Source organism: Rhopalosiphum padi, chromosome 4 (assembly GCF_020882245.1).
Source record: "Rhopalosiphum padi isolate XX-2018 chromosome 4, ASM2088224v1, whole genome shotgun sequence".
Classification (NCBI taxonomy): domain Eukaryota; kingdom Metazoa; phylum Arthropoda; class Insecta; order Hemiptera; family Aphididae; genus Rhopalosiphum; species Rhopalosiphum padi.
This window is the reverse complement of record NC_083600.1, coordinates 23,590,843-23,604,346: the sequence shown is the minus strand read 5'-3', so window position 1 is coordinate 23,604,346 and position 13,504 is coordinate 23,590,843. Positions and strand designations below refer to the sequence as shown.

The 13,504-nt window shown below is 27.3% G+C and overlaps 1 protein-coding gene across 1 annotated transcript; it reads left to right on the top strand.

The window, feature by feature from the left end:
* The first annotated feature begins 412 nt into the window (after window positions 1-412).
* LOC132930731 (E3 SUMO-protein ligase PIAS2-like) lies at window positions 413-5,693 on the top strand. The gene is made up of 3 exons (XM_060996764.1): window positions 413-848; window positions 3,579-4,346; window positions 4,406-5,693. Exons 2-3 carry the CDS (start codon window positions 3,584-3,586, stop codon window positions 5,569-5,571), a joined length of 1,929 nt encoding a protein of 642 aa, XP_060852747.1. The 5' UTR covers window positions 413-848; window positions 3,579-3,583; the 3' UTR covers window positions 5,572-5,693.
* Window positions 5,694-13,504: the final 7,811 nt, after the last annotated feature.

Here is a 13,504-nt window from a genome sequence, read left to right as displayed (position 1 = left end):
TGAAGTCTTGAATTCTTGATAGTTAAATTAGTTAATGTTGATACAATGATACCATTGATACCTACCGCTACTGGCGCTACTGGACACTATAAAAAAATAGTATGAGTTCCTTTGTTAATATTAGAAACATTACTCCGCTAGATAGTGACATGTGTGCATAATAAATAACAATTCCGTTGGTTAGGATTTTTTGCCGTTTCTGTGCACGTTCGTTTAGCCGTGAAATTATCGTACTCGTCGACAGGACTGGTTTTACGGGATGGGACGGGATGCCGGGACTACAGACTACAGTGCTACACTGTTGTCGGATACTAGAATTATAAGGTAGCCTCCATAGACTATACATAATAATACGTTTTTCTTTAAAATATATCTACCTATGGTGGCATCAGAATATCTGATAACATCACCCAATGATTTACAAGTCACAAGTGTTACAACCATTACAAAGCGTCCCTCTCGACCCTCTCGACTATCGACTCTCATACTAACTTACGGTCTAAAGCGTCATTCTGATTTCTGACTGTTAAATTGTTATTGATTTTTGGCTGATGATCGATGATTGTTATTCATCGTCATTCGGCAAACGTAAAACGAACGGTTTTTATTTTTCACGTTTACTTCAGCGTTCAGTAACACTGCTATAACCGCGGTTTCGTTCTCCACACTTTTCTCGGTACCGCACTATCTCACCTAAACGTCCAAAACCAATTTGTGTTGTGAAGCGACATGTACACATGGTAATCGGCGCGTGATGCTAAGATTCGACGACTGTCACTAACGTCGTAGATTGCTCAAATTAATTTTGACGTATAACTCAATTTAAAGAAAAAACCATAATATTACAGGTAATTGTTTCGTACTTTCTTAATATTTCAATATAATTTTTGAAATCATGGCATTAAGGCATAAATGTTGTTTTGTCGCCTATGCTTGTTTTTTAAAATTTAAGTTTATAACATCTTATATTCTCTTTGAGTCCGTCCATCTGTTAGCTACCAATACATAGTTACGATTATTGAAATTAAAATAGTTATTTATTTTTCATGGTTACTGTATATAGTTATTGTTTGTAATACCACTGTAAATTTAAATAAGAGGACGTCGTATTTGCTTATGTTCTTTTCGGCTTACTAACGTACACCATAAAAATTTGAATTCACAACAATCAATTTGTTGCAGTTTTCTTTAATAGTTTGCGTAAATTTACTTATTCGACTTAGTGGTAAGAAAATTATCTAGGGCATCACGTAGGCTTTTATTGATATGTATTTTAATTTTAACTTAGTTGTGTAGCCATGTAAAATATCAAAACTTTAAAATGATCATCTCATTTTAAAATTTAGATATGAATTAGTCTATGTTATGCCTTTAACAATGCTCTTAGCTTTGAGTTTGATAATACCTAGCTCAATATAATATTTTAATAATATTAAAGCTAACAACATAAAATGGATTATGCTGAAATCAAATTTGTTATATTGTTATAAGACGGAGACAACAAATATGGAATGATGTCCTCATTACCCAGTCAACTTTTTATTTTAAACAAGTATGGTATTGCAATAACTAGAGGAATTTGTAATAGGTAATAAATAACAAATAAAATAAATAGCAATTAATGTGTCAAACATTTATTCCTCGTAAAGATTAAAGAAAATATTCTAAAAGTTAAATTACCCGTTACTTAGTTAGAAGAAAAGAATTGATACCAAAACACTTTTTGAAAAATGACAGTTATGAAGAATATAACAGTGATTTTCGACTGTAAGCTTTTAATATTTATAACAATGAATGTACAACAATTTTATGTACATAGAAAACAAAAATTATCCCCTTTTTATACGTACAGTAGAACCTTGATTATTGAACAAAAGTTCAGATATTGGAAAATATAAAAAAAATATTTTTTTAACAGTTAAATATTTTATATTATGTACATACATATTTATTATTATTATTATTATTATTATTATAAATATTTTATTAGAATTACATAGATGACATTATTAAAAATACATTACATTCATAGGAACATAATATAATGTTTATTATATTTTTTTGACAAAATTATCGATTTTTATTTGACGATGAACTGCTACGCGCTTTTCTGCAGACAAGTCTCACAAACTTTCGGATACACTAATTGCAGTTTGTATAACGGAGGTTCGGATAATTGAGGTTCTACTGTACATCTGAAAATATATTATAATATATTATCTATAAACATTCAAAATTATAACTATCTTAAAACTTAAAATCAAAATTTCAATTTGTCTACCAAAAGAACAAAATAATACATTTTAACCTGTTGTTTGTATAAAAAAAATATTAAATAGTAATGTAAATTTATTTAATTGTTTTTTTTTTTTTTTTTTTTTTTAATTCTTTTTATCATAGAATTTAGTCTCTAAAAAGGAGGATAGCTATTCCATGAATTTTATCTTTATTTATTTGCAACTTCTAGTATTAAAACTAAGATAGCTCAACAATTATTTCAAAAAGTGAAAACAAAGAATATTAATTACAGTATATTACATAATATAATCAATCCATTATAAAAGAAATTATAATTTTAATAGCAGTTATAGATTTTGTATTGACTATGGAGTAGAGATTGAAATAAATATTGAATTTTAAGTGAGTTTATTAAAATTAGGTAAAATATCAATTTTTTTTTTCTGATTAATTTTGTATTAAAGTTCTTAAGTTATCCCTAGCAACCAATGCATAATATGATAATGTTACCATACCAACTTCATTGATACATTTTCTTTTTAATCACATGTTTTTATTTAATCATGATTTTACTTGTCCAAATTCTGTTTGCATTATAATAGTTACATTAAAACTCAACTTATAAGTACAATTGTTTGAAACATGTATTTATGACTTCAAATTCTAAACCCCAAAAAGCCTATAATAAATGTAAATGTGCCATTATCGAACATCAAGAAATTGAGCAGTGTTTGATTGATATGCCATTCAGTCTGTTGACAACTGATAAAGAATAATATGAAATATTTAAATCTCAACGTCAAACTGTAGGTAGATGAATGTAAATGCAAACACGCCAAAACTGCTCGCATGAAATATAAACATGGTAAACTCAAATGAGGAAAATAGGTTCACAAAAACTTATTAGTTATTATCCTACCACCGCTTAAACATTTTATGCCTAAACTTAACGTAGGTAACAGAAATAAGGACCCACATATTATATGTATTAATAATTCATTGGTTTTCCATGTAGCAGAGAAAATATTGAGTAGCATGTGACGTGTCACTATTAATTCATTTTTTTATGGTATTTTAGTAAGCTTGAAGAAAAGTGTAACTCATTAACTAATCTAGGTTTGTTTATATAAGCCTTTTTAGACATCTAGTCCTGGGATGAGCTTTCAAATTGTTGTTACCCCTTACAAGATTTTATCTGGTTACCAAGATTTTAATAATTTATCATAAATCCAAAAGGGTTACAGATATAACAAACCATATTTTAAAGATTATGTATTTATTTTTATTATGTGATCATTACAAATTATAAATTTAACAGAAAATATTTTTATTTTTTTTAGTGACAATGAATAATTTGAGTAATTATTCATCTTCTGATGAAGGTTATAGAAATATGCTGAATAGTTTCCGGACTAATGATTTGCAAGCATTATTGGCAGCTTTTGGTCGAAATAAAGCAGGTCGAAAATCCGAACTAAAAGAACGGGCAATTGATTTGTTAAGGTCTAGACCAGCTAACATGAACTATGCAGCATATATAGCAAAAATATATGAAATATATCGTTCCGTGCAAACTGATATGCCTAATAATGATATTATGATGCGCAGTTTATTGCAAAATCAACAACAGAGGCAGATGATATCTATGGGTCAGATGCAAAACCCACAACAAAGAATGTACCAACCACCACAATATCCTCAACAATCAATGCATATGACGGCACGTGCTGGATTACCTCAAGTTATGCCCCAAATGCAAAGAGGCATGTATGGTAACCACATTGGAGCAAATTCTATTCCTGGAAACACTATGGCTAATAATAATATTCAGTATATATCTGGCAGTTATCAGTCATCTGGACCTCGTACTATAGTATCAACCCAAATACCGTCAAATCATCAAGTGAATATTGTAATAACGCAAGATACATTGGGATTTGATAATATGAAAACATCAACTAGTGGAAACAATTCTTACGTCCCATCTCTTGAAACTGTAGCTCAAATCAAGTTCAAAAAATTACCATTTTATGAAGTTATTGACGAAGTTATTAAGCCAACTCTTCTTTCTGGCTTGGACAGATGTACATTACAAAATGTTCCTAGAGGTAGCAATATTTTATGATCATTTTTTTAAATGTATTTATATTTATCTATTTTATTTCAGGTATGAAAGAAGCTACATTCAAACTTGTTCTGTCAGTTGAACAAGCCAATTTTGTTGCTATGAATCGTGATATTTCTCATGGAAAAAATGATTATCTTTATCAATTCCAGATTCGAATTTGTCAATTAGTAGAGCCTGTGTCTAATGAGTCGCCAGATTATATGCCTCTTGGATTACATATACGACTTGGGATGAAAGCATGTCCATTACCACCTACTGCTCCTAATACTCGACCAGGAACTGAATCTAGAAGAACTGCAAGACCAATCAATTGCACTCAACTTGTTAAACTTTCTCCAATCGTTAGCAACACAATAACTGTAAATTGGTCCCCTGATGGAAAAAATTACGTTATGGCAATGTATCTTGTAAAGAAATTAACATCAGATATTTTAATAAAAAAACTTCAAGATAAAGGAGGAAGAAGTGCAGAAGAGACCAAAAATTATATTATTAAAAAGTTAGCGGATGTTGACCCAGATTTGGCAACCACATCTTATCGTTTTTCTTTAGTGTGTCCATTGGGTAAAATGAGAATGAAAATACCAGCTAAGTCTATACACTGTGATCATTTACAGTGTTTTGATGCTAGTACATTTATTTTAATGAATGAAAAAAAGCCAACTTGGATGTGCCCAACTTGCAATAAGCCTTGTTTGTATGATGATATACAAATAGAAAATTATTTTTTGGAAGTTGTTTCAAGTCCAACTCTTAAATACTGCACCAAAGAAATTGAAATTTTGGCTGATGGTACATGGATAGTTTATGAAGAAAATAAAGAGACAAAAACCACCAATAGTACTCCTGAAACTAAAGTAAAACCTATTGATTCTGTGGATTTAGATAGTGACGATGAAAAATGCATTGAGCCCAAAACAGAACCTAGCCCTGAAAGTTCCAAACCCCAAGAATCTGAAAACTTAAAGTCATCTTTTATCGATTTGACAATAAGTGATGATGAAGAACCGCCAACAGAAAAAGATAAACAGGAAAATGAAGCCCAAGCAGCTGGTGCTATACAGCCAGTCGCTGTAGTTGATTTAAAACCACAAGCTCAAGTACAGCCACAACAAGCTGTTACCAGTTCTGAACAAGGAGTAGTAATAGAAATAGACACTCCATCCCCTCCTTTAAGTCCTACCCCTACGACTGAAGCTTCCTAATTTATTTTTTATTTTTATATTGTAAGCAATTTTTATATATATATAAGCTTTTAAAATTTTGATTTTTTAGTTCAATCCATAGAGGATCAATATATTTAATAAAAATATATTTCTTAAAATGACATATTTAATAAGTATTAAAATATTAATATTATAATATCCTTCCTTTATATTATAGTATTTAATAATGGATTATATTGATATACTTTAAATTGAACATAGTACCATCACTTTTTTTAACATACTTAACATGTAATATTGGGTCATGTTAGAAACAGATTACAATATTATTCTTATAACAATGGTATTTGGTTACCATAATAAGTATTTCAAATAATAAAATCTATATTTTTCCATATCTATGGATATCTTATAAAAAAAATCATTGTTCTACATATTATCTCATATTATGCCTAATTATCATACTATAAGTCTTCAAGTAAGTATGATAATTAATTTAAAATGTCATTCAAAATTATTTTATTCAGTATGTTATTTATCAATAATTACCACCTGAAAGTAAGGACATTTTAAAATAACACTTAACATAAATATCATATAAAAATATCTTTGTAATATAGTATATAGTCAAAAATTAATTAATAAAATTAATACTTACTTATGTAAATTAACTAATATTTTTTAAAAACTACATAATCTGACATTTTATTACATATTATTTTTTCTTTATTTTCCTTCATTTTTTTTTATAAAACTTGGTGGTACATTAATTAGGTTAGGTTAATTATTATAATTCTGTTCATTTTTAATTAATTATTATTGTCATTTGTAAAAAACTTTGAATCTAATATTTATGGATTCAGCCAGTACCGGATCTAGGGGGGAGAGGATCCGAAGCCCATGCCCCGGACACTAATCATAAAGGGACACAAATTTCAAATTTGTATTACATTTTAATATATTTTTTAAACAAATTGAATCTTTTGTTTTAAATTACACATAATATTATTTATTACTATCGATATTATAATACGTACTATTTCAGAATTTAATACCTAACCGCGAATTTGAAACAGGTATAACTTCTAAAATAATAATTTTCGGAACACTTTGTGAATTAATATATTAAAATAATACAGTACAATAAATATCTAATATTTTATAGAAAATGAAGAGAAGGGGATAGATGTTGAAGAGGATGAGAATACTGAGAAATGTAGTTCTGGGGTAAAAAAAAGGTTGATTTGTACTTTCGGGTTTCACATTTTTATTACTGACTTTTTGATTTTTTGAACTAATTTCAATATCACTAAATACTTAATTTAATATTAATAATAACTATGATTTTAATTAAATACCTACCATTTTTTTTAAAAATTGATTTGCGCTTATGGGTTATTAAAAAGGTAATATTTTTTTGCGCTTGTGGGTTATTTATTTTTGTGCTTTTGGGTTGCGTTTAGGTTAAATTTTGCGTTTATGAGCTACAAGCCTACATCCATAAAGCTACGGTGTAGCTTTATATATCTTATTTATGTAGTTAGGTACCTATTCAGTGGTGGCTTGTTATAAGAATACTAGGAGCGATTGTTCGTGCCCCAAAAATGGGGAAAAATGTTTTAAGTTGAATAGATTTATTAATCATAATTCATAATACAAGATTCAAGTAAAAAATAAGTGTATCCATATCATTTAATTGTAAAAGTGAATGAAAAATTTATTTAAAGAAGAATCTAAAAATATTTGCTTGGTCCTAGTAAATTTAGTTAGTGGGTGGGTGGGCATGTTGTTTTGAAACTTGTTCGTTGAGTTTTGAGTATATATTTAACCAATCTAAAGCCTGCTGTAAGGTGTAATAAACAAATAACTAATCATCGTTACATCGTGATCGAAGTAGATATCGACAGTATCGTTCCGAGTACCGACTAGTGACCATAGGCGTGCTCACGGGGGCAGCAGAAGCAGCATATGCTACCACTGGACTTTCTTTGGGGCTACTGGGACCAGCTAATATTAAATAATGGGCCTCGGTAAAGTTATATTTCCACAAATGATTTTTTTTCATAAGCCAAAAATACATTTTTTGTGGCTTAGTATCTTACTGTATAACTTTTTATCCAAAAAAACAAATAACCAATACAATTTTAATTTTGATACCCAATAGTAAAAAAAGTAAAACTATATATATGTGCCGGCTTTAATGGTGAATTTGAAAAATGGGCTGAATTAATTTCTTGCTGCCCCTGAAACCAGAGGCTGCTTACGCGTATTCTAGTGAGTAATGACTATCGATTACGAGGGTTGTTAAAAAAATTTTTTAAAAATTGTATTGAAACCGCGTCATCGTGCATCGTCGTGTATTTACTATTTACCTATGTAGTATGGAAGGAACCAGAAGACAAGGACAACCAAGGAATAGACGGATAGACGAAGTAAAGAAGGACTTACAACTACAGATGGGTAATACGGAACTGGAGAAGTGCGGCTAAAGAACGAGACGAGTGGAGAAGAATTGATTTGGAAGCCAAGTGTCACTATGGCCTGTAGTGCTTACGAGTATTAGTAGTAGTAGTATACTAGTATGTATATCTTAATTGGCTGGACAATGTGGTTGATAACAGGTATTACTTGTTATATTATTATGGTATACCGTGGTTACCAATGATACCTCCATCTATAGATTTCACTTTTCTTCATCATTAACCGACACACCGTGCGGTTACTTTGGTTGTTGGTCCATGTTCATGATGAAGATTTCATCATGTTATTCAAACTTCGGCTTTATATGGATTTTTTTTTTAATATTAGTGTATAAAATATTTCATACTCACTTGATTTTATTACATAATATATAAATTAAATTTTAGATTCTGAACGGAGTGATGAATGTATTGATTTTACAATGATGTGTGTTTTATTATGTTATTATGGCATATAATAATTTTTTATATAATTTTTTTGGGTGGTTCACGTGCTCCTGTGCACCATACCACGAGCCGCCACTGAGTAATAATGCTTCGATTTTTGATCTTTGAAAAGGAAAATTCATCTAGTTGGTACTTTGGGGGTCAAAGTAAAAAATTTCCAATAGTTTTCAAAAGCGTCGGGAAAAACCCTGAAAAAATTACGGAAAAACGGGAATTTTTACGCATAACCATTTTTCGACAAAATCGATTTTTTTATTTTCCTGTAGCTCAAAAAAGAATCATTGTAAATACTTGAAATTTTCACCAAATGTTTATATTATGGTTATGTATTTGCGATTAAATTTTCAAAATATTTTGACCTTTTTTAAGCTACTTATAGACAATTTAAATTTTCGACTTTTCTAAGTTTTTTTTCTTAAAATGCCGATAAAAAAAATTTGGCTATCCAAAAAATCTTTAAAATTTAATATAAGGTTTATTATAAGTTGTACTTATCGTAGTAAAAAAAAATCAAAAATCGTTAGTCACAATTTTTGTTTATAAGCATTTAAAGTTCAAATGTTTACAAAATATATCAAAATCACGAAGATTTGCAAAGAATTTTAAGTTGAAAATTCATAAAATTTTTGTGATTTATACTTAAGGTTCAAAAATCCAATACTAGGTTATCCATAAGTTTTCCTTCAAGTAACTGTAAAAAAAAATTCCATTGTCAATATAGAAAACATTTTATGAGCGTATAATATAGAATTTAATTTTGTACGAAATCGCGTAAAATAACGATATATTACAATTTAAATATAGGTAATAATATAATATATCCAACTAATTATCATTGACTGACAAATTATCTCCGTTCAGAATCGTTTTTCGTATACAATGATACCCGTCATTGCATTCAAATTTAACACATCCATTATAGTGACCAGTGACCTACTCTCCATCTTTACTATACAGTAAAGCACTAAAGCGATACCCACTTGCCCACTTTTTTTTATTAAATTTATAAAATTATAGTAGTAAAATATCTAGGTAGTTGTATAATTTTCATTTTATTATATTTTGTACAAAATAATATAACATATAAATTATAAAGTATCTTAAATGGCGGTTCCATCATGTGTACAGGTAACTATTACTATTAAGTATTAACTATTCATCTTTTATATTTTACAAATAACTAAGTAGGTGGTACCTAATTCTGCTTATTTCAAATAGGTACTTTAGTACCTATTTAAATTAATTGTAAAATATAAATGTATTATAATATCATTTGTTATAATATGATTTATTTCTAACCTATTAATTATTAATTATTATACATCTATTCTATACCTATATTATCACTAACCAATGATATGAAAAATAATCTTTCAAACCAACCACTAAAATATTTAACTATTATAAAATGAATATTTTAAAATAACTTCAACCATAAGATTTTAATTTTTTTAATTTTTGTGAGAATATTTGAAAACAATTTTACCAGCAGAGTGGAAAGGAAATAATATCACTGTACATAAATCTTAGTAACAGTTGCAATAGTGATCAAAAAGTTGTAAAAACTAAGATACAGTAAATGATTTTATTTCAATTTCTTGTTTAATAAGTGCCATTAAAATCGTCGTCCGTTGTTAGATAATACAATGTCGTTATCAAAAAAGGTCTGAATCAATTAAAAACAAATTATGGTATGAAGTATGTGCAGTAGCTAGGTGCACTACAATTTAAACTTACGTTTATAAAAGTTAAATAAGTATTCGGAAATAAATTTACTTTATATAAAACATTCTCATATCGTACATTTCTAATTTCAGGCGATTTGTTAAATAAAATTCTAGGTATATACTACATCGTATAATATATAACAGCTCAAATGTTTTTCGTTAAAGATCAGTTCATGGCTTCATGCCAACAAAAATATTCGCTTAATTTTTTCGATTTTTATCTGAAACTTGTATTTCTATCAATGTTGTTATTGATTACCCATTACAAACAGTAATGTAATCGAATTTAAGCATAAACTGTCGACAAATGTATCTTGCTAATTAAGAAATTAACAACTTATGAAAACATTTGTGATTTTCACAAATTTCTACCAAATTTCTACTAATAATCAACATATTTAGAATAAAAAAATTATAAGCAGCTCAAAAATAGTTAAAATATTTTTAAAAGAATATCATAAATAAAAACTAATAATCTTAATATTTGGTGAAAATTGCAAGTATCTTAAAAGTAACCTTAAAAAAGTTACCATTTTTCCTTATTTTTGTTTTGATTATAAAAAAAAAATACTGAGAATTTCTGATTTCTCTACAGTACAAATTAGATCCAATTTCTATCTATAACTACCCCCATTTTTGAAATGTGAATGTGAAATCGTATTATATGAAGTTAAAGCTATGATTTTAATCGATAATATAAATCGACTAATATTGCCATTATGGATACAACCGACAAATGGTTTATAGTAATCACAAGTCACTGCAACGATTTAAGTTTAGACCGATGGATGAATGAGTAGAGCCAGAGGTAAACATTTCTTTATGTATTTTTAGATTACCCTTGTCTTCTCTTCAGTTCTAAAGAATGGAAATAGTTATGGTTAAGCAATTAATCCAATGCTGAAATTAGCTAAATATTACTTATGTAAAAATTAAAAAAAAATATTCTTTCTGTAAAAAATAATTAAAATCAAAATTCAATAGTATAATATCAATAATAATATAGGTTTATCTTAACGAATTAATGACAGCATTTTAACCCGTATCTACAACATTAAGTGAATTTGCATTTAGGCCATTTAGCAGAACCAATTTTGCGTTGTTAATAGCTAATTAAAATATGAATTGACTTATTATTATATTTAAAGGTAAATATATAATCTACAGAATGAAATATATTTTTATTGATATTTAAATTTTAATGCGGTTTATGAGTATTTTAATATTGTAAAGATTCCCTAAATAACACTCTTACTTTTAAATTTAATTATAGGTTAATTCACTTGAATAGCAGACATTATGGTCTGCTGAATGTAAATTTCCTATAATATGCACCATGCGGTATTTTTGTAAGACGAGGACAGACATGATAGGAGGCCTACGGTCCTATGGATATATGAGTACACTGTAGAGTGTCGTGAGTATTTTTTATGATAATGAATAATTTTTAATGAATATAACTCATAACTCATCACTCATAAGAGTAATAATTAGTAGGAATAGGATTGAGGACTTCTAGATTCTAGTATTTACTTAAAAATCTCAATATATGTATATGCACTTAAAATATATTCAATATTCATTAACTTCAAAATTAATTTTTTTCCTCGCAATCTATATCGTCGAATGAACGAACGAAGATATATCGTAGGTGCGCACAATAATTTCTCGATAAATAGTTTTGAGTTTTTGACCGACAAATAAAGTTAATTTCCTACATGGCTACATTCACTATACGTTGAATAATAATATGTACGTATAATAGCAGTGTTATTAGCAATATTTTGCTTTATCGGCCCCGACACAATCTCCCATTAGTAAAATTTATATTATTTTTGTATACATATCAGTAATTTTCAAAATGTGTTTTTATTTGTGCTAACTTCAAACTATTTTAATTAATTACTGAATAATTAGTATAATGAATAATGACTAATAGGAGTATACTATATAAGTTATAAAATATTAATATATTATATATCATTATAAAAACAAGGATGATGTATGAACATTATAATATTATGCAAAAATTTATAAATATTTAATGTTTCTATAATATAAATAATATAATAATATATGTATATCGTTGTATTAAAATTCTAAAATCAGCGACACATATACACTCATATACACTCATATTATTATGTGCATTATGTATAGTTATTATTATTTATTATTGTCACGTCAATTGAGAATTACCACGTATATAGGTTTATACAGTAATTTTTCTAGCATGACCCTTTAACAATAATAATTATTCATTTATTCAAATTAAGTTTGGAGAACTTTAAAATTTATAGATAATTATTTAAATAGTTAAAAGTTTATTAATTTAGTATACTGTGGTCTTTTTAGTGTTTAATAATATAAAAAGTGTCTTAAAAAAGGAAAACCGGGTGTTTTAATAAAATTAAAAATTAATAAACAATAAAGGAAATTTTCTCCAAATTGATATATAAAATAATATGATCATTTTCTATGGATAATATAATTTTTTAAATATTTCAACTTTTTTGAGTTATTATTAGAAATTTGAAATTTTCAATCATTTTTATTTACTGCAGTTAATAAATTGGTCATTTTTAAACTGTTTTATTGCAATTGAAAATTTGTATAATGTTTAATTTTTATAGCTGATGCATAAAAATGCAATAAAAAGTCTCTCATAAGTAGTTCATATTAAAACCAAAAAATCTAAAAACTATATAAGCATATAGTTTATAGTATAAATATAAGATACATTTAAGTTCACATTTTTACAAAATTTGGTACATATTTACATTATGAATAAGTAATAACGATATTTATTATTTTGTTATAGTTTAAAAACATTATTTGTGGGGACATATAAACATTTTACATATATTATTATATTTTTTATATGTATTGTTTTAAAAAAATGAATTCAACCTACTGTATTATTAATAGTAAAATAAATTATTTTACCTAATACCTAGCAATACAAAAAAAAATAATATAAAGTATAGCGTATAAGTAGTAGATACTTTCTATTTATGCAATAATGTAGGCTGACGGTAGACCGTCTCCGCTCAGAATCGTTTTTCGATATAAATATATCACTTAAATATAAATAATGCTATATTATCATTGAATTCAAATATTTCGCACATTCATAACAGTGATTCACTCTACGCGTATCATACAAATACAATAGAATGGTGCCCATTTTCCAGCCTTTTTTATTATTATCTTAATTTTTAGTCGAAATTTTCGATCATTTTCTTCTGTACATATATATGCTTCATAATACGCATGTATAAGTATAATAATAGCGTAAATTATGATATTTATTTATTT

What these genes read in the sequence shown, in the direction of transcription:
- LOC132930731 (XM_060996764.1), top strand. Translation starts at nt 3,584, where the DNA reads ATGAATAATTTGAGTAATTATTCATCTTCTGATGAAGGTTATAGAAAT. An exon ending in ATTACAAAATGTTCCTAGAG is followed by an intron (nt 4,347 to 4,405) that starts GTAGCAATATTT and finishes ATTTTATTTCAG; the next exon opens with GTATGAAAGAAGCTACATTC.